The following is a 22749-nucleotide window of genomic DNA, read 5'->3' as shown; positions in this document are numbered from 1 at the left end:
CCAATCTTGAGAACCGTGATGGCCTCCGCCATGACTTTTCGACATTGACAGACACACACTCTGAATCTCCCACCAAGGGCTCGCAAACATGGCTAATAACTGTGCAGACTGCGATCGCGATTCGGCTTTTGGAGACGAAGACGACTTCTGGACTACGGATCCAATGTTTTCCTTGGGCGCGCCGGTGGCAGGGACCAAGCGTGCTGCAGACGATCTGAAAGATGATGCCGCACGAACCCGAGACCAATCAACCCCGTCTCAGCTTGAACACGGTACTCAATCTGTTGATCCAAGCTTGTGTTGCACTCATTGCCCAGAGACGTGCGACGTGCGCCCACCTAAGCGGAGGGCTTCCGCCCTGAAAGTGACCGAGTATCACGGACTCACCACCGACTCACAACCCAGTCTCGATGCCGACTGTCCGTTCCCAGACGACTGCTTCGAGAAGTTCTGTCAAGAGTGCCATCTAGAGCCCTCTTGTCCTCCACTGCCTTGCCCTGCCGACGATTGCCCCGAAGACGACGCTTGCTTCGACCCCCGGTGTAACGAGAAAAACGACCATTGCACAGACGACTGTATAGACCCTCAGTGTACAAAGGCCGCTTGTCCAGACCAGTCTTGCTTCTGTCAGAAGTGCAACGATCAACCCTTCACCCTGCCTGACTCGCATCACGAGTGTCACTTCGCCCATTCCGCTCCTACGCCCGTCGGCACTGTGTACTGTTACGACACCGCGCCTTGTCACTTTCAAGAAGGCTTCCACGGAAACGACGATGGCCTGGGGTCATTCGAGACATATCCCTGCTTCTCCCAAACTCACGGGTACAACACCATCGCCGACGACCTGACAACAATAGCGTCGAGCGCGCCAACGCCAGCGCTGTCGCACAGCAACTATACTTCGCTAGAAAGCGCCTTTACTACCGAGCCATCGCCGGGCCCTGGCCAAACAGTCTTCCCACCACACTGTTACCTCAACGTCGCTGGTGACCACTGTCACATTGACAACTCGTGCTGCCATGGACCTCAAAGAGCGTGCGGTGACGCACCATCTGCATCACAACAACAAATGGACCTTTGGAACTCGTCGATAGCACAGGGCAACGGTCTCGCGTCCAACTTTATGAACTTTGGTTTCAACCCAAGCTTACCGACAAGCCCTGTGTCGGCGGACCGCAACTCATTACACTCGAATCCTTTCAGCCTAGACGCCCCAATGATGGGATTCAACGATCAGACATTCCACGATCAGTCGTGGATGCTGACGGATTCGGCGTTTCCTAACGAGTTGCAGCCAGGGGGCTCATTTGGTGCTGCCAATAAACTCGACTTCCTCGCCTCTGCGGTCCAAAGCGAGATCTTACGGCCTAATGGGACAACGTTCGCTGGTTCAAGTTCGGCATCTGCTGGTGGCGTAACCGACGCTCAGTCCTGTGTATGCAAGTGGTACGTCGGCCCGAATTGGTTCCCTGACCCTCCAAGTCACTTCTATTATCAGAATGCTAGACGGCACATCAAAACATAAGCTAATCAGAACCTTCAGGCAACATGCGCCCGGTGTCCTCTGCCTCGCTGTCTTTGACAGCCCCGAAACCCTCCACAAACACATCAAGACCGGACACGTTGACAACTGCACACACTGCTTCTGCCAGTGGGAAGGCTGTGAAGCACACTCCAAAGATTTCAAGCAACGCTCTAAGTTGTCTCGTCATCTTCTCGGCCACGCAGGCTACCGCCCATACGCTTGTAGCTATGAGGGCTGTGACAAGACGTTTGCAACCAACCAAGCCAAAGACAATCACGAGCGGACACACACAGGCGAGAGACCGTATGTATGTGACCGCTGTGGCTACACAACAACAACGCATACACAGTTGCAAACCCACATCAGTGCGCTGCACGAGGGCAAGAAGCCGCACAAATGTCGGTTCTGCGAGTTTACATGTGCTGACTCGAGTAACCTGAGCAAGCACGAGAGGACACATCAGGTAGGCCTCGATGGACTCGTCATACAATACTACGTCTTACTAACGATGCTCGCAGACTCTCCGACCGTACAGATGTCCACACCCCAACTGCACCTTCAAGCCCGACTGCCGCTGGGAGAACCTGAAGCGACACCTGCGCCGTTCAGGCCACTGCCCACAACTGCTAGTGGAAGCGAGCGAAGAATACAAGTCGTACCGCGAAGGCGTTCGACGCGAGATAGACGACTGGCACAAGCGAAACGAAGATGGAGGCCTAGGAAAGGCCGGTAGGAGGAAGGGAAGATCGTAGGTGATACCATTTGATGGAGAGATTATACCGGGGGTGAACTGTGGCGGCGATTGTGCCTTTGGGCGACCGTGCTTTTACTATACAATGACGCGATGAATTTACGGACTAGCGATGAACACTCCCTTTGGGGTACTATGATGGGCTACTGAATTATGCCCTTTTGGGTCTCAGGACGAGACTGGATTAGAACGATATGATACCTGAAATATGAACGATCATTTATCAATCATCGTTGCTTTGCTGTGCTCTTCGGGGTCTGAGTGTTCGTAGATGGGACAGAGAGTGCTTACACCCCTCGCGATATCAACACCACAGCTTCGTCTTCTAGAACGCCGCTCCAGTACTCTGTGCAAGCGTGAGCGTAATAACCCGACACCGAATCGATCCAGTCCCATCTTGGCTTATCACGTAAGGCATCTCAACCAGACTCTAGCCCCCAACCAGATCTCACCCCCATGCGATACTGATTCCTCTTATTATGCCTTCGGCAGTCACGTAAGCAAGGGATCAAACACGTGTATCTGTGGCTTGTGCGTTTGTCTTCGGAGATTTGCATTCGAGAAACGTGTTGGACGGGGGGGTTGAACCGGGGAGGCGGGTTCGGTTGTTGGGGGGTCGGAGCAAAGGGTTTCATGCTTATGCTATAGGTGTATGCTTGGCTATAAGTGACAACGGTGCGTGTTTCGAGATGGCGTAAGATTTGGGAAAGTGCCGATAGCCAGGGTTTTGGGAAAGGAAGGGATGTGGGAAAGGGGAAAGTGATGGACGAGGGCTGGTGGATGAGGGTTTGAGAGATCATGGTTGTACTTCGGTGCTGACGTCCTAGAAACGAGGTCGTTGGGTCAACCGGACTGGGCAAAGTGACGATCTTACTAGGAGTTTGCACAGCACAAAGCATTCACTACCCGAAAAGATAACATGTCGAATATTCCGGTATTTCCCATTGCCAGACCTAGCTATCCAAAACGCAAGCAACCACCATCTTCTCTCTCCTCAGCATCCAAAACAGCAAAAGCCACCATCCACTAAACAACCACAAACCACACCCTCTCTCTCCTACCCCCAACAGGCGGGATATCGTAGAAATGATAATCAAGATAAAGCATTAACCCTTTGTCCTCGAGAGTAGGCTCCGGAAGCAAGAGTCATATATACAATATCGCTTCCAGCGCTCTCAACTCACTCACTCACTCTCCACAGAAACAATCAACAGCAAGAAAGGAAAGGTTGCGCCGCATGGGATATGCGGCGGGGTATAGAACAAACGTCAATCAGCCGGGTGGGTAGGTAGGTAGGTCAGGGTTGTATGTACCGGAGTAGATGTGTGTTTGGCGTGATTTACTGGAGGAACGTCGAAGAAGGTGTATTTTTTGTTGCGCAAAGCAAAGGCTTGCGCGACAGGGGACGGTTAAGGAGCGTATTAGACACTAGACCCGAAGGCAGTCTATGGTTCGCGCTGATCGTGACAAAGCAGAAGTGTAAGTGGTCCAGCGGCCGTGGCGTGTTCGAGGGTCTCAAAGGACCCCTGGAGGGGTAGAACGACGGCCGATGATCGGGGGTGTGGTGGTGGACCAAGAATCGAAGGTATCGCAAAACGGGAAGAGCAACGCGTAAATCAAACATCATCGTGGCGACATTACTATTTGGAGACAGGGTCGGAGCCGATAAGTGTACTAGACCCCAGGGAGTGGACGTCTGGTGTGCTCGAGAGTAGTGGCCGTGTTAGCGAATTGGGTGGTGCTGCGGATGCGACTCGACTTTTGCCCTTTCCATACCGCGCGGAACGTGGTGGGCGTTCTGAGGTTGGAGATGACAAGGGAGCAACTAGGGAGCGTTAACAGACCCAGGCACGGAAGGACATCTTAGGGGCTTGGAGGTATCCGGTCACCTCCGCTCCCATGCCCGCCAGAGTCTGTGCTGTCGCCTTCAATCGTCTTCCTCCAGTGTTGTGGCAAGCACACGCAGACCAAGGGGAAAGCCTTGATCTCGCTGTCGGATTCGACGGGTGATCGTCGGCCGCCGTTGCTTACGCCGGAGTCGCGTTGCTCGGCTTTCCGGGCTTCCCACTGCTCTGCCGATTCGGAAAGTCTTACACCTGTCGCCCAGCCGTCATCCCAGATACCGACGACCTTGAGCATATCTCCTCTTTCTAGCTCGAACTCGTCGCCGGCACGAGGTTGGTAGGCCCAGAGAGTGGCAACAGTGTCGTTCGGGTGGATATCGTCCTGGGAATAGTAGTCTTTGAAGAACTGTAGCTGCTCGGACTGGCCGGAAGCGACACCATCCGGACTGGAAAAGTTACGCGTCTGGTCAGATCCAGAGAGTGGTGAAGAGCTCGCTCCGAGAGCAGAATGGCTGGATAGAGAACCTTGTCGTTTGGGGAGGTTACCGGCGAGATGGCCACGTATCGACTCGGGTGAATCATAGGCACCGAGTTGTGAGCCACCGTATGCGGTCATACGGCCGCCTCGATCGCTGTTCTGACCCGAGGACTCTGATCCTTCCAAAGCCGACATACGCTGAACACGCGCACCGGGGAGAATAGTAGCGGGAGATTGGCCGTCGCCACCGTAGCTCATAGGTGGCATGGGTCCCTTGGGAGAGTGGCGTCGCGATGGCGATGGCGTGTTGAAGACGCTTCCAGCCTGGCTATTCTTCTTGTGCCGCATGCGCATGCAGCAGAAGATGGCGGCTGCGATGATTACCGCAGCGCCGACAAGTGATCCAATAACGATACCAGCGATAGCGCCACCAGAAAGACCAGAATCACCTCCACCAGATCCGGCGCCGGCTGTGGAGCTTGGGGAAGAGGACGAAGTGCTTGAGGGGAACACTGGAGGCATCGAGACGGTTGTAGGCAGGTCAATGCCTACGCAGCGCGATTCGACGTTTGCGTTGACGCAGCAAGAGTCCGTAGAGTTGACGGTGCTAGTGGAACAGAAGAGGCAGAGTCCTTGTAGGTTGCCATTGTATCCACATTCGCTGGGCTCGTTTTCGGTCGCGTCGATACAGCTGCTGCTGAGAGAGTTGGCAGGGTTGGAGCAGCGAGCGAAATCAGAGCGGATTTCCGGGACTGCATTGTTACCAGGCGTACCGCACAGATCCGGGCTTGATACGATGACCTGTTCGCTGATGGCAAAATCGGCCTGAGATGGTCAGCATTTCGACGCGGTATGGGACGACAAAGACGGTCTACATACGCAGGCACCAGCACAAAGTGGAGTCGCTTCCGTGTCGCCGAGTCCGCAGCTGTTCCTGGAGGATTGGATGATGGCGTTACAAAGGACAGTCGTTGTGTAACGAGCATAGAGGTTGGTGGTGCTAGTAAGGTTGACGCTTGAGCATCCCAATATATTCTCGTACCTGGGATGCGTTAGTTTTTCTGGTGCATATGAACAGTCGCGTGGTACGACTTGAACTAGACTGACTGTCGCTGTGCATATCCGGTACCGATGTAATTCTTCAAGCCCTCATCGAACGACCGAGTGTCTGACACGTATTGAAGAAATGGACTATGCGCGTTCACTGTTAGCCAACACTCTGTCTATCAAAACACATTTGACGTACAAGTTCGCGGTCAAATTGGTGTCGACAGAGGCGGAGGAAAAGGCCGGGCAGGCGGTTGAGCCCTGAAGCGACACGCAACTCCGTTGAGCCATTGCGGACGGTATCGATGCGGCGACGACAGCGAAGACAGCAGCCCTTTTTATTCCAGAGCGGGATTGCTTTTGGGAACAGGAGGTAGTAGTTGGGCGACGATAAGGTTCGGAGAGAATCATAGCGCCAACATGGTCGCAGCACTGGCACGGGCGCATGCTGAGTATATCTGTACGCGTAGAAGCTGTATGGCTTGTCGATAGATCCAATCCTAGGAAGTGGCCGTGGTGGAGTGTAGTAATCGACGATGGCGGGCCAGTAGGAGACGCGCAGCTTCACGAGTCCATTCGCGACATGTAGATAGGCCTCGGGGATGGGGTATATCTATGTAGGTGTCGAGATGGCGATGCAAGAGTATTAGAAAATAGAGACCGTATCGGTGGGGTGCCGGTCTAAGAAGGGAAGGAGAGGGCCTGGCTCGCAGTGGCAGAAAGAGCGTACTGGGTAGGGAAGCTGCGATGGGCCTCTACAGTGGAGAGAGGAAGGCACGCTTGAGCCTTGGGGGATGGTCAACACGCACGAACAACGAGGCTACCGCGTCGGCTAGCTCCTGCTTCGGCGTCAGGGATCAGGGGTCCGGTCGTTCTTTCTGTGCGCGGTGATTGGGCTGACCCTGCCGAGGGGAAATGAGATGTACCTGGCCTAAAATTATCCTCCGATGCTTTTCGTCTCAGGTGCCTGGCGACGGATTGCGACTCCAGCTGGTCGAGTGATTAGGTATAAGACGGTTGTTTATACGACCTCGACAACGACCCACCGCATGCCCACCGTGTGCAACCTCTCTCGACGGCAGCCCGCAGCGCTCCACGCTGACCCGCAGTCATCTGCAGCACAATGCAGCAAGACGCATGCGGCATAGCGTCTGCCTGCACACACTAACAGTTGAACCGACCTGCTGGATTAGTCCGCTGTTTCAATATACAAATACTACTGTCCACCGCGCAACCGGTCCGCTGCGGATGGCATTGTCGTGTTGCAGCGCATAATGTCGAGCCTGTGCCTGAGACCGTCCGCCCTCAGCACAACCACGTCGCTTCGTCTCACGACGCTCCCCGCAATTGTGGACGCCTATGCGACGTGGCCATGCGCTGTTCGAACGGCGCATGGGGCTTGCGGAGCCTCCAGCCTCGTCGTTAGCGGCGTCCATCGTTCTGTTTACTGTGCGTGCTGCGTAGCTTTCTGCAGCGCCCGTTGACCCTCGGCCCTTTCCTACTGCAGACTAGCTAACGGCCCGCTCCCTCAACCAGAACCATTGTTTACTCTGAGCCTGCGACGATCCGCCCTGATCTGCATCACCAGCCATATCCACCACATCTACGGTGGATTCGAGTTCCCTAGCATGTGTTGCGTCACTATCACACCTAGTACGCCGCAGAGGACCACTACCGATGACTGACGTCTGTGTCACGATGCACTCACGCCGCATCACCATTACATGCACTACCTGTCCAACTCTGGTCCCCAGCCTTCTTTGACTCCAGAGTCGAAGATCAATCTGGCTCGTTATTGGGATCATCTCTCAAAACTCTCTGTGATCTACGCCATCAAGATCCAAGCGTCCGGCCATCCTCTCCACCGTCAATCAGCCACGTCCCAAGACTTTCCCCAGCATTCAGAGCACCAGTCACCATGGACTCCTTGTCCTCAGTCACTATGCAAGCTTTTGCGGCGTCATCACGTCCACAGTTCTCAGGCACGGAGCATCTGACACTGCTTGTTTTAACTTTGCGTCTTGCGGGGATGTGGTCAATGCGACTCAGGCAAACCTGACTTCCGGATTGAAGTCTATCTTGGACTACTATACTCGTTGCTCAAGACGTCGCTAATCGTTTTTAGTCTTGTGCAACATCAACACCTTCCTAGGTATAGAACGCCTATCCATGTCGGAAAAGAATATCGCCGTGAACTCTCGCTAAGATATACTAACTTACGCAAGCACCCAAGCCGCCTAGAACTGGTTCGATTGATCACCAAAGTCAATGCAGCTCTGCTTGAGCGTCTCTTTGATCATCCACGCAGTCCACGGCTCTTCAACGGGCACTAAAACTTTACCTACGGTGGCTCCCTTCTGACCTGCCTTACGCGCCGAGGTGAATAGGGCATGCCTGTTTACCTGAACTTGGATTTTATAGCACTTGGGCGGACCAGTCGTTAACTATGTATTATGATCAGTATGGGTGGACGAAGACGATAGTGCAAAAAAACATTACTTACATTCTGCATGTCCAGTCTGTAGTTGTCGTCCTCGTAGAGGGTCTTCTGGATAGATGGCAAACCGCCCTCGAGCTTATGGTCCGGGATGCCGTCGATGAAGGCGAGGAGAGCTTTGCGGAACTTCTTACCCATACTGATGCTTACTTATAGGATGGACTGTATGGGCCTATGGTTGTAATCCTTTGAGTTGGCGGTGGAATGTGTGCTCGATGAGGTGTGTCCGCTCCATGGCTGTTGGTCTTGATATCTGTCTGGCAGTGTGAAGGTACATGGGACACTCTAGTCGCGCTGACATTGTCATCAGTGCAGCGTGAAGCTATTCAACACCACCGTGTGCGTTCACTTTTGATGCCCTAATCAGCTTATCACTGACTCGCCGTGCGCAAACAGGGCAGGTGAAAGCGACGAGCACTTTCTTTGTTTGCTTGTTACTACGCCTCCTCACTTTTACCCTCTTAACATCAACACCATACCACGGTCACCAAACTCACATCCCATTATCATGGATTCAGCGCCAACTGTACCTCGCAATATTGAACAACCAGGCCTATACTGGAAGCCAGGTCTCTTCGGCGCGAGACCAACATGGACTAAAGAGCCATCCATTGACAAGGCCACAGAGCTGGCGCGAAAACATTTAGACTTGCCACAAGATGAGCTTATTGAGCTGAAGCCCTTCGCCGAAGGCGCCTTCAATAAACTATACGAGATTGCCTGCTCCAAAGGTCAATTCGTCTTTCGTGTCACGCTACCTGTAGCACCAAAAGTCAAGACCAGTAGCGAGGTCGCTACTTTAGGCTTCCTCGGCCAGAAGACCAACATTCCAGTCCCTGAGATTGCTGCACACAGCGAGAATCTTGAAGATGTCCTGGGCTTTGAATGGATACTTATGGAGCGTATGCCAGGCCGTCCACTCCGAGAAGTATGGCATGAGATGTCCTGGCTTCATAAAGAGCTTCTGGTCCAACAAATAGTAAAATTCATGGTCCAGCTATACCATTTGAAGCTCTCTGGTATAGGCAGTCTTTACTTCAATCGGTCGCCTACCATCAGCGGACGCAGCACACACTATACAGTCGGAGAGGCAGTCACACAAGCTTTCTTCGTAGACGATCACATCCAGCAGCCCATCTACCGCGGCCGGTTCGCAAGCAGCCAAAGCTTCGTGGACGCTCACATGGCCTTCCTGCAGCACGACATCACCAAGCTTCAACATGCAGAAGACTCCGATAGCTACGACTCTGACGACGAAGAACAAGCCGAAGGCATGTCAGAGATCTACACCAAACTCGAAAAGGTGATTCCAAAGGTTTTCACAACACCAGCGGAGGAGCACAAACATGAAGAGTCGATACTATTCAACGGCGACATATCCCTGAATAACATCCTCGTCTCCTCTTCCGGCAGTCTAGTCGGCATTGTAGACTGGGAATGCACAACCACAGTACCGCCTTGGTACGCCTGTCAAATCCCCCAGTTCCTCGACGGTCTCCTACCCACATCCACAACATCCCAGCCCCAACCACCTCTACCCCTCACCCCCGAAGCACTCGCCGACAAAGACGCCGTACAGTTCCACAACGAACAGCTTCAATGCTACGAGCTCACCTGTCTACGCACCTTCTTCGTTGAAGAGATGCGTAGACAGTGTCCGGAGTGGTTGGTGCACAGGAAGGATGGGGCAAAGAAGAGGGATGTGTTGATTGCGATTGAAGAGTGTGGGGATGATAGCCAGTGGACGTTGATTAATGGGTGGTTGGATGCGGTGTTGGACGGGAGAGAGCCGAAGAAGGGGTTGTTGGAGGCGATGTGGACGCCTGTTGGCGAGTAGGTTGGAGTATTGGAGCTGAACAGGCCTTACGGCTGCAAATGCGAAGTATGGTACTGCCCTTCCGAGGAGAAATATGCAGGCGGCATTAGTACTTCTAATTCTGCCCAAGCCTTTGTCGTATGTCTATAATGTCTTTCGTATCTTTAGTTTTGTAAGCTCTATATTGTCACGCAACAAAATATGACTGGGTATCATTGAACTCGCTCGTCCACCTCGTCTCTACGCATCTTCTCCTTGTCCAAGTATATCTTCCAAGATCCATCAACCCATATCCCAACCAAAACACTCTCTCAAAAGAACTTGACACCCTCGCCTTCACCCCCCGACCCAAAGACCTGCGCCCTCCCCCTCTTAACACAAACCCCCAAACTCCTCTGCAACAACTCCAAATCCATGCCAAAGAACTCCTCCCGCCGACTCGCATCCCCCTCGACAATCTCATACAGCGTAAGCACCGTACCCTTCTGCCCCGTCCTCTCAACCCACTCCTCCAACGCCGCAGCCCACTCCTCCGGCCTGCGCCAATATATCCACGCCTTGCCACCCTCGCTCTCTTCCCCCGCCTTCGCCTTCTTGGAAGAACTCGTGTTGATGAATTCAGCGCGGTTGCCGCCTTCGGGGGAGGCCATGTAGGTTATGATGGCTTTTGCGTCGCGCAGGGAGAGGCTGCGTCGCAGCGTGGTGTTGGTGAAGAGCGGGGTGGGTAGCGCGTCGATGAGGGAGAGGGTGAAGATGCGGTTGTGGCGGCAGTAGGATTGGATGAGCGTGGACCAGGAGGCTAGTTGGGAGGAGCGTGTGCTGGCGACGGGTTGGAGGGTGAAGAAGGGCGGGAAGGAGTAGTGTGGTGGGAAGACGAAGTTGGGGGACGTGAGCGTTGGGGCTGTTGAGGGTGTGGGCGTGGGTGTTGAGGCGGGGGCGGGGGATATCGCTGCCATCTTTTGTGTGGGTTGGTAGATAGTTGCAAGGGAAAGTGGAAGGAGTGAGCCTGTGTAACGGTTGCGCGTGTAGAGGGTTGATCGTTTGGTGCGCGCGTCGCTGGAGGTCTGCGGGGGCTTTGCGACGTCATTGGTTGCTTGGCTTGGGCACCTTTCATCTGCATCATGGGCACAACTGCACAAAGCAGAACCCAATGCACGGCTACTTCGGATCTACCTTTCCAACATTCAATGCTCATCCCATCGATTCGCTATGGTTGGTGAATAGGTCAACGTTTCGCGACTTGCCCATTCGATCCCGTCTTACATCGATCGCGTCTTGTCGAAGAGAAGTATGGTTCACAGACGAGTGTGCATCACGTTGCTTATTTCGACTCGCCATGCTAACTTACTCATATTCCATCCTACTGACTGATATTGTTCTATTCTAGAAACTCTGATGTCACCTACAGAGGTGATCGCGCTTACGAAAGCCATCCCCAGCCACAATCAGATCAGGAGCTCATCAAGAACGAGCATTTTGGTATCGCATTTTTCTCATAGAGCATTACCGAAACAGTCGTTGCAGATGAGGGAAAGCTCTCCAGAAAACTTCCGTGTGTCTGCCTCGGTGTGCTGCAGCTGATCACTGAAAGCTTTCACGAACTGGCCGACAGTGACATCTTTCCCATTCTCGCCGGTGAGCTCGTACTTGCGGCCTGTGTTCCTGTAAGCCCTATATTTGAACAAAACGTCGATTCTCTGAAGACCTGGCTCAAACAAGAGCTGGTCTATCCAATCACCGTCGTTAGCCCCGGAGTTATCCTTGCTGTCTTCCAGCAGAGCTCGCAGGTGTTGGAAAGATTCAAATTCGAACCAAGGTCGTGGTTTGCCAGCGTTTCGTAGACTTACTTGGTCGAATAAGCGTTCGTCGACGTGGTGCATGCACCGCTCCATATTTTCAATAATTCCATGGAACTCAGTGCCACGAGGAATCTCGACGAGATGGAAGGGGTTTGTTTCCATTTCGTTGAAGTCAACTTCTAGGACTATCACAGTCCGGGGGAAAGAGTCGGGGAGGCTTTGGACTCTGATCTCCGTTCTGAGATTCACTTTGATTGTGGCAATATCGCTGTCATCATCATCGCTGTCGGTACTCGCGTCGTCCATGTTGTCGTTCTTCTTCTCGTTCTCGTTGCCATCGTTGTCGTCATCTGAATCAGCTTCATTCTGGAGTATCTTGGGAGGGGCGTCTGAGACTGCGCTCCCAGTCGGTATGCCTGTATTGGTCTTCTCGGTGTTGTCTTTTGTACTGCCCTGCATGTTGTGTGGTATCTCCGGCGGTGTAGTCACTTGTGATAATGGATCGAGATTGATGATAGGAGGGATAGCGACACTCGGGTGCTAGACTTTATACTGCGCCGGGGGTCACGTTCATCGAGTGGCATGTGTGTGAGACAATTACACATGGCCACCAAGATACATTGCTAATGTCTTCGTGGTTTGACCTAGTTCCAGTGTCACAGAATCAGGTGGATCAAGACAGTTTCACGCACCAGCTCAGATAGTGAAGCAACTGTACCAGAGGTCTCCTCATTTCCTAGACTCGTTCTATCTTCTGACGTCCCAAATCATGCTATCCTGTTCAAACTCAATCCTCATGATTCTTCTCCCAGCATTCACTGCAGTAGGTCAACATCTCCTGCGGAAATCCGCGTACGTCCTCTTCGATATGTTCCAACTGATCGCGGAAAGCCCTCACAAACTGACCCATAGTAACTCCGCATCCGCTCTCTCCAAGAAGCGTATAGTTGCGACGAGATTCATAATACGTATAGTCGAAGACCACGTTGATGCGCCGCTGAGCTGGCACACACAACAGCATGTCTTTCCATGAGCCCTCGTTTCTGCGCGACTGTCTTCGCATCTTTTCTAACACGTTATCCAGAGAATCAAATGAATCGACACTGAAGTGTGGATATGGCTCTCCTTCGGTTGTCAGAAACACCTCATCGACGAGCGGCAACCGACGGTCCAGATCTAGAAGAATCGGATGGAATGTCGTGCCGGAGGGAAAATTGGATAGGCGATCAAACTTTCCATCCTCTTCTCCTAAAGTCAGGAGCATCCCCCTCGTCGCGCGACGGAATCCGATGCACCCCGTGATTGACCTCTGGTTCTAAAACAATAGTCAGCTGTTACCTGAGTTCAAAGACTTCGGTGGCGTCTTGCCGGCGTGGAAACAATGTAGATGTGGCGGAAGCTCAGAGTACTGTCATGGATACCATTATTCGTGAAGCTCAAACATGTACAAGTTGTAGTCCAAAACACTCCGACATTGTGTACAAAGCCGATAAATCCCAAAGCCAGTCCCACACTTTTGAAGATCCTGAGCGCCGTAAGAATATGTGCAGAAGTCCAGTCTTGCACCAAGTCATGCGGTTCGATCCTCGGAACCGCAGCCATTATGTTGACAAGTATCCAACTCCCGTCCCCTCATACACACATCCCCACCCATTGTCTCCACGCCCTCTTCACCGCCACCCCTTCCTCTTCTGCTGCTGCTGCGCACTAGCCTTCATCCTAATCTGATCCTCCTTCTGCTGCTGAAACCCCTTAACCTCCTGACTATAAACCTCATACTGACCCAGCCAGTACTCGCCCAAGCCCTGCACATCCTCGACAAAGCCCTCGGGCCCTCTGTTGTACACCCAGAAGCCCACGACGAGTATCCCGCCCCAGAAGACCAGTCGCAACGCCAGGTTCACCCAGAAGATGACGGCCCGGTACATCATGTCCAGTATCTTGAGCGAGATGAAGAATATGGCCAGCAGCGCGAGGATGGAGGCGACATCGGGTTGGGTGATGAGTTTGTTGAGGAGGGGTGAGAGGTGCGTTGACAGCGTGCGCGAGATGCCGAAGAAGGTTGTGAGGAGGTGGAGGAGGGGGTTTGCGAAGGACGGTGGGAGGAGGCGCGGGAGGAGAGCTGCGTAGTCTGGTATCTGGTGTTAGCAACCCGTGTCGCAATACAGTGATAGGACGATAGGCGCATCAGCGAAGCATACCTTGTATAAACTCCATATTGGGCGATTTGCGATTGGACGTGTAGAAGTCGTGTGCCAGACGCGATAGAACGCGTTTGTGGGGTGCGGATAACGAGATTCGCGCTTGCGACTGATCTGCGCGCGGATAGTGGCTGGTGGATGAAATGGGGCGACGCGAATTATGGGCTTGAGAAACGAGCACGCGATGGGGGTTATTGGGGTGTGGCTGATAATTTGCTTGTTTTGCCCACACGGTTTGCGGTGACAGCTGTCCACGTTGAGTCGTTGACCCACTAAAACGCTTTCACGCACGCCGTGCAGCTCAACACACCTTATCCTGGCTGCACGTCATCCGCTCGGTTCGCTTGGCTTAGTCATCCACATATCTGTGCAGCGAGAAGAAAGTGAGCAAATGCCTGTAGACTCAGCCGACGACAACAGTATACGATGCAAAATTTGAGCCACAGAAGAGTAATGTAGACCTCCAAGTTACTTGCTTCTTATCATAGTACCCGCGCAGGCATCTAGCTTGTCGCTTAGATGAGTTGCATCTCCCTTACCAAAACCCACCCATGATGTGCGCAAAAGCAACTGACACCGAAGATCCCTTACTCCACCACCCTGCGTCTTACATTTCAGCCCCCAAGAGTCCAGTATCACCACCTTCACCATCTCGCGGGGTTCACCCAGCCAGATAATGCGGTGTACTTTTCGAGCGCGGGAAGCGCGATCGCGCATGAATCGCGTCCCGCTCGCTTTTCGATAGTCGAAGTGGAGTGGAGTGGAGATGGCGGCCGAGCAGAGTTTCAGATCGCGTATAGCAACATTCTGGGGTCTTGGAACTGGCGGTGTAGACCACGTTTTTTTCCTTTGGCACAGGCACAGATGAGGCGTTTGCACGGCTAAGGGGTCGGCGTCGGCAGTCGTGGGTGGGAACGGTCGGGGCCGAGTTGCCGCTTGGGCTGATGTCGTGATGCGTGGTGCGTGATGTCTTGCAGGGCAGGGCGTATTGCGCAATGGGAGGGAGATCACTGCAGTAGGAAGTGAAGGATCATGTGCTAATGAGTTTGTTCATTGATATGGGTACAGAGGACTAGCCTCTCGCAGTGCTACAACTGCAGACCCGACTATGTGGTTGGCTATACTACTGAATTGCATTCTCGTGCGATCTTCGGCACTGAGTGGCTCATCCTCCAACAAAAAGAAACAAAGAGGCTCGAGGCCTGTGTCGTGACTCAAAGGTCTGGTATCATAGATGCAAAGCGCCGCCGAACTCCAAATGACAAAATCATGTCCAATCGTAAAGTATGTATGCGAAGCGAAGGTCGTAAAGGTGAAGTGTTGACTGGGTATCGCGACAGCCCCGATGCTTGTACAGCAGCAAGCGGTGCGTGGTGACGCAAGAAGCTGTCAGGTGTGTTTCAGTCGCTTCGAGTGCTTTCGGCAGGCTGCAGGTATTACAGAGATCACTGCAAGCCGTAATGTTCGAGGTGCGAAGATGGCTGGAATGTTGAAGTGACACTGGCGTTCATATCCAGCGTCCAGCGCCCTTTTGTTGAGTGCCGTACTCTGATTCGAAGTTGAAGCGGAAAGCAGAAGTTTCTGATGGTGATGGGTAATGTATTAGAGGCTGGGATCGATGTGAAGATGTGGAGCCCCGGTTGAATTCACCGCTTGGGGAGTTCGGAGAATAGGGTGTTGGGGGTCGGTCGGCAATAGACGAAGCAACACTGGACTTCCTCCGTACACGCTCGGGCTTTCGTATCGAGCTGGTGGGTGACTTTAGTGAAGCCATGTCGGTTAATGATGGTGTCCTTGGAGGGAACTCGTATGTGCTAAGCTCTTTCTCGAACATGGAAGTGGCTCTGGGTGATACATGTTCGCGTAAGACAGCTGGTCGGATGCCGTACTTCTCCGGTCGTTGGGTGTATTGGCTGGGCCGTCTCCACGATTCAAATTCGGCATCGTCTAGTGGTGTGACAGCTCGCAGAGAGAAGCCTCGCATCCTTCTTTGAGATCGTTTCCAGCAGAAGAGAAGGGCGACGGCAACCGCCGTCAGGACGAGGATGCCTACGACGGCACCAAGGATGATCCAGACTTTCGTTTCTTGCTCCATAGTTGTAACGAGGGTGTGTATGTGAGTGTGAGAGTTGAATGGGACTGCTTTCGTTTAATGGTAAAACTTTGTCGCGATCGTCTTTGTTGAAGGCGTGATGGTGTATTGGAAGGAAGATCCAAAAAGAAGATATGAAGGAGTGATGTCGATCAGGTCACGACCATGCTGGCTGTGGCTGCGGTTGATGCGGCTACACCTGAGAGGTGGCGGTCGACGAAACGATGGTAGGTACCTTGAGCCCACTTCTGTCTGATATGAACCTTGGAGGGCGATGCGGATAAAGTAGTGCGGGAAGGCGGAGGGGCTCGAGAGCGGAGACCTGGGTCATGCGTGTACCCTCGCTCCACAACCGCAGTAGGCAATGACGGTATGCTATTAGCGCCACGAAACGGAGGCAGCACAAAGAACAGTCCTTCGGTAAAAGCCAACGACGGCGCACCGAGAGAGAGGAGCGTTGCGGGTTATAGACACCGGACTAGCTTGGCTTGAGGCGAGATGCAGGTACAAAAGCGTACCTGATGGTGGGTTGCGAAGTTTGTTAGTACGGCAGACTCAAGCAAATATCGGTGAGCAGTGCACTAAGAGCAATCCATGATGGGCTAATTTCGACAACCTTGGAACGACACCCCGCCGTTGAAGATGGCGCAAGTCCCAGGATAGGCAATTCCACCGTGCCTGCTGCAGGGGCCTGACACTCCCGTCCAGTATATGCCATCCCAAAGCCGTGAAGCGGGCAACGTGGCGTCGTCGAGGTCAGCACGATGTTGGTCTTTGACAGCACATCATGACCTCAGAACGAATCCAGGGGCAAAAGTCGCATCAGCCTCAGCAACCTGACACCGAGGGCTTGATAGCAGATGCGACAGCACACCCGTTCGTCGTTGCCGTGCAGCTCTACCCCGGAAAAAACTTTTTTTTTTCTTCTTGATTCTCCTTGCATCGCTAGAGGGCGGAGTACGAATGAGACAAGCAAACGCTCAGTACGCCTGAAGGGGCGTGTGTCGGTCGGAAACTTCGCTTGAGCAGGGCGCTGACACGACGTCGATCTATCAAACCACACTAACGGTCTTGGGTATCGCTCCCATTCCAGGCACTGGCCAATCCCGTGTCGGGCTTTAGGTGCGTCCCGCGATAGCTTCCCCTCAAGGTTCTTTATCTTAGCCCTTGACGGAGCGCATCCAGATCCTGCTGGTGTGCGTTCCGTTCCCAAGCCAATTGCAGCTGCGGCTTGTCACCAGCCTCGACTCGCTTCTGCCGAAATCAAGTTTCCAAGTTTCGACGCCGAGATCTGGAGCGCGAGCGATACAGACAGCTACTGGTCGATATAACGAATGGGTTATAGACTAGAAGCCGAGCGTTCCTGACTATCGCAATGCCTGGCACCGAGGGCCTGCCATGCAGCAAACCGGGCCACATAGCGCAAACTGCGCCGACAGTGTCCCCTGCACGAACGGTTGCTTGGTCGCCAGCGTGCCAGGTCATTCATTGCTGATAATCTCCGATGCTTCATCGCGGGGCCGTTTTGTCGACCGCCAATAGCGCTTGAGAGCCTTCACCGGACCTTCTTGAAACACAGCAAATCTGGTCGACTCTGGTTGAGCAACGAGTCCAACGCCGCCATGCACATTCGCTACAGTGATATGAGAGCCGTCGACTGGGGCTTGCAGTTTGCTACGCTACCTCCATGCGACTAATCATAGTGTACTGGTAATGCATCATCTGGACTCATCACTGCCACCAAAGCGACATGTCTAGGCAGCTAGCGGCACACGTCGAAAACTCTCCGAAGCATATTTTGCGTTTCACAGGAGTTCTTACCGTCGCCGATGCTCGCAATGTCACCTAGAAGCCACGGGGTAGCGCTGAAGTACCGTTCTGTCAAGAAACGCTTCAGACTTATGATGGTGATGGCTTTGAAATAATGCAGTACACAAATAGCATGTTCTGAGGTTCTCCTACTCAATCCCTCACAAGGAGCATCCACGCTGGAAAGAGGGCCCGCTCCTGATTCCGCGGCCATCATGATCTTCGCGCCCGTCTCGCAACCGAAATGAGACTTGCAGTCTATGCCAAGACCAGAAAGGCTTCCCAGTCTGCATCCATTTTGTCGCTCATATCGCTATTATCGTTATATCCGAGATCAAGGGAACATCCTGCTCTGTTAAGGGTTGCGACGAGAATACCAGCAAGGCTAGATGTCTAGACCTTCTCATTCGGCATCCCTTGGGTCAAGGGTACCTAGCAGAGATCCGACTTTGCGAACGCGCCTTTGCCGCCAGGCCGAGCAACACGGCTGGTACCTGTAGCTGGAACATAGCGCCAGGGCGACTTCGTTCTACCGGCTAAACTGCGCAACTTGCACGTGTACTATCACCGTCGACCAAGCGTGGGACGCCCAAGCCACGAACCGATAGTGGTAGTGCCCCAGATCGAGCGCACATAGCGGCGGCAACTCTCGTCGGCAGCCAGTGCGAGGAATACGGCAAGAGTTATGGAGATACCCATGAAGGCTGCATCGTCGTGTGTGATGCGTAGTGCGTCGCAGATATTGGATTGCTTTTTCTGATATCTCCTGATCTACTAGATTGTGGAGAGAAAATGCTTGTGGCTGTCTTGTTGTCATTGGTGCGACCAAAGTAGAAGGTGTCAAGACCGCAGCTCGCATCGAACATCTCTTGCTGCCACCAATGAGGGCTCGGATGCGGCATGTCCTCAGCTAAGCTCAGCCGCAACTTCAACACCAGCATCGTGAGCTCCTGAATTTCGTGAGAAAGCGACGGCGCACACCCTACACTGTTCTGGGTCTCGGCACCGAAGTCCAGCCGTCATGACCTCACCCAAGAACCGAGTCATTGAGATGAAGATGAACGCTTTGCCTCTCGAACAAGAAGAAGGCCCGGCACCACTTCAGGCTCATCACACACCGCACTCTCCATTCGAGCAAGATTTTCAAGATCAGAATTCTCCTAGACTACGCATCGGCTCTGGGGGCATCCGAAGTACCACTTCTTATCCTCAAGGTTCTTGACTATACTTGTGGCTCTTCTACCGGGCTTCCCAGGATTGTGTAGTGGGAGCGTGGGGCATCGTGTGGGTACCAGCCAACACCGACACCATATAACGGACTTATTATTGCCCATGGAATTTCTCGACCACCGACGAATACGCTACACGGCGAAAAATTTCCCATGCCCTGCTTGCCAAAGTCATGATCCGGATTTGTCGGCATTCAATGTATTAGCAGCGGGTGATGTCGGAAGCTACGACTTCGCATCATGGTCAGCTGGACTGCCCATGTGTCGTTCGCATGTCGTGAACGGTGACGCTTGCGCAGGTGTTCCTTCAGTCGGCTTGACGCTACCGTTCACTGCAAGCCAGCTTTGAAATCAAACATGAGTCGCTGGGACTCCGTTCCGGATGACAGGCTTTTGTGCGTCGGATGACAGCTGCATCCACATGCGCCCTTCTTACCCGACCACTACGACTCGTACCGTCTGCACGCGATTTATGTGTGACAGGTACATATTGAACGTCAATGTTAGACATCCCGCGTCGCTTGTGCAACATGTGTTCGTGGGGGCGGCTGTGCACACATCCGTAGATTGATTACTATAGTAAGCGCTCAATGATGCTTATAATAATCAGAGATAGATTGATGCTCACTTCGCTTGCTGCAAGTGCAAGGAAGAGGCAAAGTCGCGGACTGCTGATCGAGTGTTGAGGATCTGCATGCAAGGCTTCCTGGCTGTTGGTGTTGGATGCGATACTCAGATCTGAGCAAGATCACATTCAATACGCAGAGATGCTAAATGCGTGTTGGAGCATGCATCTCCGTCCATTGGCTGCGAGGTTTTAGTACGGCCACCACGAAGCGATCAACAAGACAATCGCGGCTTCATGGGAATTACCGAGCACCTGACTGGTCTTGCAAAACTCTCTTATCATGGTGAGTAGATTTACTTTTGCTGTTGCAGAACGGTCATGAACAGCCGCGTATTCCCAGAGTTGCACTCTGCCGCTTTCATCAGGGTACTGAATCGTCCGGGAAATTCAGCCGCCGCCAATGAAATTCTACTCCCTCATTGCGTACCTTCACATGTCTTTCCAGATCCTCTCAATGCCTCCTCGTCCAACTTTGCGCACAATGTCATCAAGAACAAGCCAATGAATCACTACCCCCAACATGATCATCATTGTGACGATTTGTCAGGGAACAAGGGAACTCTACTCCAGAGTATGCTGGAGAGTGCGCGCTACGATATCGGGGCCGACATCGTACCAAACTCTGAGTGAACCTTGATCTCGTTGCGGGGACCGAACGAGTTTCACCTACTGCACACCAACGGTAGCGACACGGCTGTATGCCCATCTCCATCTTACAGATGCATGTCTGCGCGGCTCGACGGTGGTAAACCATCTCCCCACTGCGGATCTAAGCTCGTAATGCGCGCAACACAACCGTCTTTCACAATCTCCTGCAAGCATCCGCATCCCGGAGTCGTGTCCGCGCTATTCACATACGACAAACCTTATAAGCGACCTCGCTCACCCTTCCAGCTTCCCACCAGCCTCGCTGTAGTTCCTGAACGACAGGAACGTTTTCCAAGTGCCACCGCCCTTCTGTCATTCTCCAGACATGCACACGCATGCGAGATGGGGCTGGTTTGCAGCTCGTGTAGACATGTGAGAGCAGGTTTGCCGAATGACAAACGCGCGACTTCGGTCTTCAAACCTCCGCTGTAGATCATGGAGATGCAAGAACGGGCTCGGTCCGTTGCCGGGCTAATCTTGCGCCACCTTATACGCCATTGCCCTGGACGGGAAAGAGATAACCCATCTCCTCGTTTGTTGTGGCTTGTTTCTACCAGCCGTGCTGCTCTTCACGGGGTAAGTATAGATGATCGGCATTGAATGTTCCTGGTAGCTATACTTCTACAGATCGCCAAATCCGGTTCGCGATGCAATGTCGTGAGAATGGGGTGATCGGGATTAGACAGTCTGGTAACGCAAGTGCGAAGAAGGGGTAAGCGGATGCCCAGGAGCCGTTGTAAACCTTGTCGGCGTGGCCGAACGTGGAGAAGCGGCATGTCATGAGTCGGCATGTCGCAACTGAACTCGTCGGTGCGTCGCTTGCGCAATGCGGTTGCGCGTGCAGAATAAGGATCGGATATGCGTTGGTCAGCGAAGTCCATCGAACCGTGCTGAGAAGGGTTCGAGACGAGAGGGCGGGCGCGACGATACCGAATGCGAGTATTGGGTGATGTCGAACAGGAAGCTGCTGTCAAGTCGGACCTGCAAGCCTGGTTGAGAGCGAGAGAAGCGTCGGAGGACGACTGAATTGAGACGCTGGTGCATTTCCTTGTTCGCTGCCGTTATTTGTCAAGTATTTTTTGGACATCTAGAAGGCGAAGTGACATTCATGCTAAGGGCCTAGGTACCGGAGTACGAGCCGTTTACCTGGAAAATGAATAGTCAGTAACGTGTAGATGCGCGTTCAAGACGCAGGACAGCGACCAGGGGAGACAATGCAATAGAGTAAACCGCACGTGTATCGACTGGAATTGCTATGGCCACAACTCCGAAGAGGTCTAACGTTACAGTAGATGGAAGGACCCTCCCCATTTTCGTGCCTTGAACGCCTTAAGAACTTAAGCCAACAGATAGTTCCCTTAGAACTCATACCAGGCTCAAGCGCACCTTCCTCTTTCCAGTGCTCTCTTCAAGCTCATCCGTGATCCTGACAGTCACCTTCTCAAACAGCTCGATAGTCCGCTTGATATCGCCCTTGATGCTCAGCACATAGTTCTCAGCATCAAAATCAGCTTCTGGCTCCGGTGTGGCGAGATCCCTCAATCTGATGAGACTTTCGATTCCAAATCTTGGTACAAAGACCACGAAACCATTGGAGAAGATCTTCATAACAAAACCTTCCTCGTTGATGTCCTTGCCCTTGAGTGCTTGGCCAACGTAGTACTCAATGGAAGCGCGACCGGCCATTTGTGCGTTGCGATGTCGCACGTTGATGTTCTTGCACACAGCCTCGAGCTTGGCCTTTGACTGTAGGCTGGGATCCAACTGCTCGTATTCAATGGCAGCAGCAAGCTGGCGATGTGCTTCAAGATCAGCGTAGCGGCGAATCGGGGATGTGAAGTGAGTGTAGATCTCGCTCGCAAGACCATAATGCCTGAACTCGGGATACGCTTGTGTTCCGGCACAGAAGTACTCTGCGGACATCATGCAACGCGTCGCCATAATTCTGACAAGAGTGTTGAAGAACGGGTTGCTGGGATCAACACACTTATCGAGTGAATCAGCCAAAGCTTTGGAACTATCTGTCTTGAGCTCCATTCCCTTCTTGACTTTGAGTTGGTTATCTAGCTCTTCAAAATTCGTCTTCGGAGGGGCAGCGTGACGACGAAGCAGAGCTGTTTGCGGGAAGGCCTCGTAATTCTTCGCAGCGACGCTGATGTTGGCGAGTAACATGAACTCCTCCACAAGCGAGTTCGTGTCAAGATGCTTCTTGGTCTGAACATCTGCTGGGTCTGATGTCTCAGACTCAGTTCGGACCTTCACTTCTGGCGAAGACAGGTTCAAAGCTCCAGCATCCATTCGCTTTTGCTTCAATTTCTTGGAAAGCATGAGCAGAGTTCGCATGCCCTTCGTGAGGTCGTCCTGCTGCGAGGCGTCATCTATGCG

General features: G+C 53.0%; 8 protein-coding genes across 8 annotated transcripts; 2 read left to right on the top strand and 6 right to left on the bottom strand.

Annotated features, from left to right (window-relative positions):
* Positions 1–1069: 1069 nt before the first annotated feature.
* Positions 1070–2277, top strand: J4E86_009064 (uncharacterized protein; the record flags this gene model as incomplete). Its single annotated transcript, XM_051449571.1, has 4 exons — positions 1070–1446; positions 1544–1832; positions 1875–1988; positions 2044–2277. 4 exons carry the CDS (start codon positions 1070–1072, stop codon positions 2275–2277), a joined length of 1014 nt encoding a protein of 337 aa, XP_051299425.1.
* A 1862-nt stretch (positions 2278–4139) lies between these two features.
* On the bottom strand, positions 4140–5936 carry J4E86_009063 (uncharacterized protein; the record flags this gene model as incomplete). The annotated part of the gene is made up of 4 exons (XM_051449570.1): positions 4140–5423; positions 5478–5640; positions 5706–5789; positions 5845–5936. 4 exons carry the CDS (start codon positions 5934–5936, stop codon positions 4140–4142), a joined length of 1623 nt encoding a protein of 540 aa, XP_051299424.1.
* A 1946-nt stretch (positions 5937–7882) lies between these two features.
* J4E86_009062 (uncharacterized protein) lies at positions 7883–8280 on the bottom strand (the record flags this gene model as incomplete). The annotated part of the gene is made up of 2 exons (XM_051449569.1): positions 7883–8047; positions 8149–8280. 2 exons carry the CDS (start codon positions 8278–8280, stop codon positions 7883–7885), a joined length of 297 nt encoding a protein of 98 aa, XP_051299423.1.
* Positions 8281–8650: 370 nt separating this feature from the next.
* Positions 8651–9979, top strand: J4E86_009061 (uncharacterized protein; the record flags this gene model as incomplete). Its single annotated transcript, XM_051449568.1, has 1 exon — positions 8651–9979. The coding sequence occupies one exon, from the start codon at positions 8651–8653 to the stop codon at positions 9977–9979; it is 1329 nt and encodes a 442-aa protein (XP_051299422.1).
* Positions 9980–10269: 290 nt separating this feature from the next.
* Positions 10270–10914, bottom strand: J4E86_009060 (uncharacterized protein; the record flags this gene model as incomplete). The annotated part of the gene is made up of 1 exon (XM_051449567.1): positions 10270–10914. The coding sequence occupies one exon, from the start codon at positions 10912–10914 to the stop codon at positions 10270–10272; it is 645 nt and encodes a 214-aa protein (XP_051299421.1).
* A 537-nt stretch (positions 10915–11451) lies between these two features.
* Positions 11452–12216, bottom strand: J4E86_009059 (uncharacterized protein; the record flags this gene model as incomplete). Its single annotated transcript, XM_051449566.1, has 1 exon — positions 11452–12216. The coding sequence occupies one exon, from the start codon at positions 12214–12216 to the stop codon at positions 11452–11454; it is 765 nt and encodes a 254-aa protein (XP_051299420.1).
* Positions 12217–13427: 1211 nt separating this feature from the next.
* Positions 13428–13974, bottom strand: J4E86_009058 (uncharacterized protein; the record flags this gene model as incomplete). The annotated part of the gene is made up of 2 exons (XM_051449565.1): positions 13428–13888; positions 13959–13974. 2 exons carry the CDS (start codon positions 13972–13974, stop codon positions 13428–13430), a joined length of 477 nt encoding a protein of 158 aa, XP_051299419.1.
* Positions 13975–15465: 1491 nt separating this feature from the next.
* Positions 15466–16053, bottom strand: J4E86_009057 (uncharacterized protein; the record flags this gene model as incomplete). The annotated part of the gene is made up of 1 exon (XM_051449564.1): positions 15466–16053. The coding sequence occupies one exon, from the start codon at positions 16051–16053 to the stop codon at positions 15466–15468; it is 588 nt and encodes a 195-aa protein (XP_051299418.1).
* Positions 16054–22749: the final 6696 nt, after the last annotated feature.

This window comes from Alternaria arbusti, assembly GCF_024043155.1.
Source record: "Alternaria arbusti strain BMP 1465 chromosome Unknown scaffold_15, whole genome shotgun sequence".
Classification (NCBI taxonomy): Eukaryota; Fungi; Ascomycota; class Dothideomycetes; order Pleosporales; family Pleosporaceae; genus Alternaria; species Alternaria arbusti.
The sequence above is the reverse complement of the archived record's forward strand: the minus strand, read 5'-3'. Positions and strand labels throughout refer to the sequence as shown.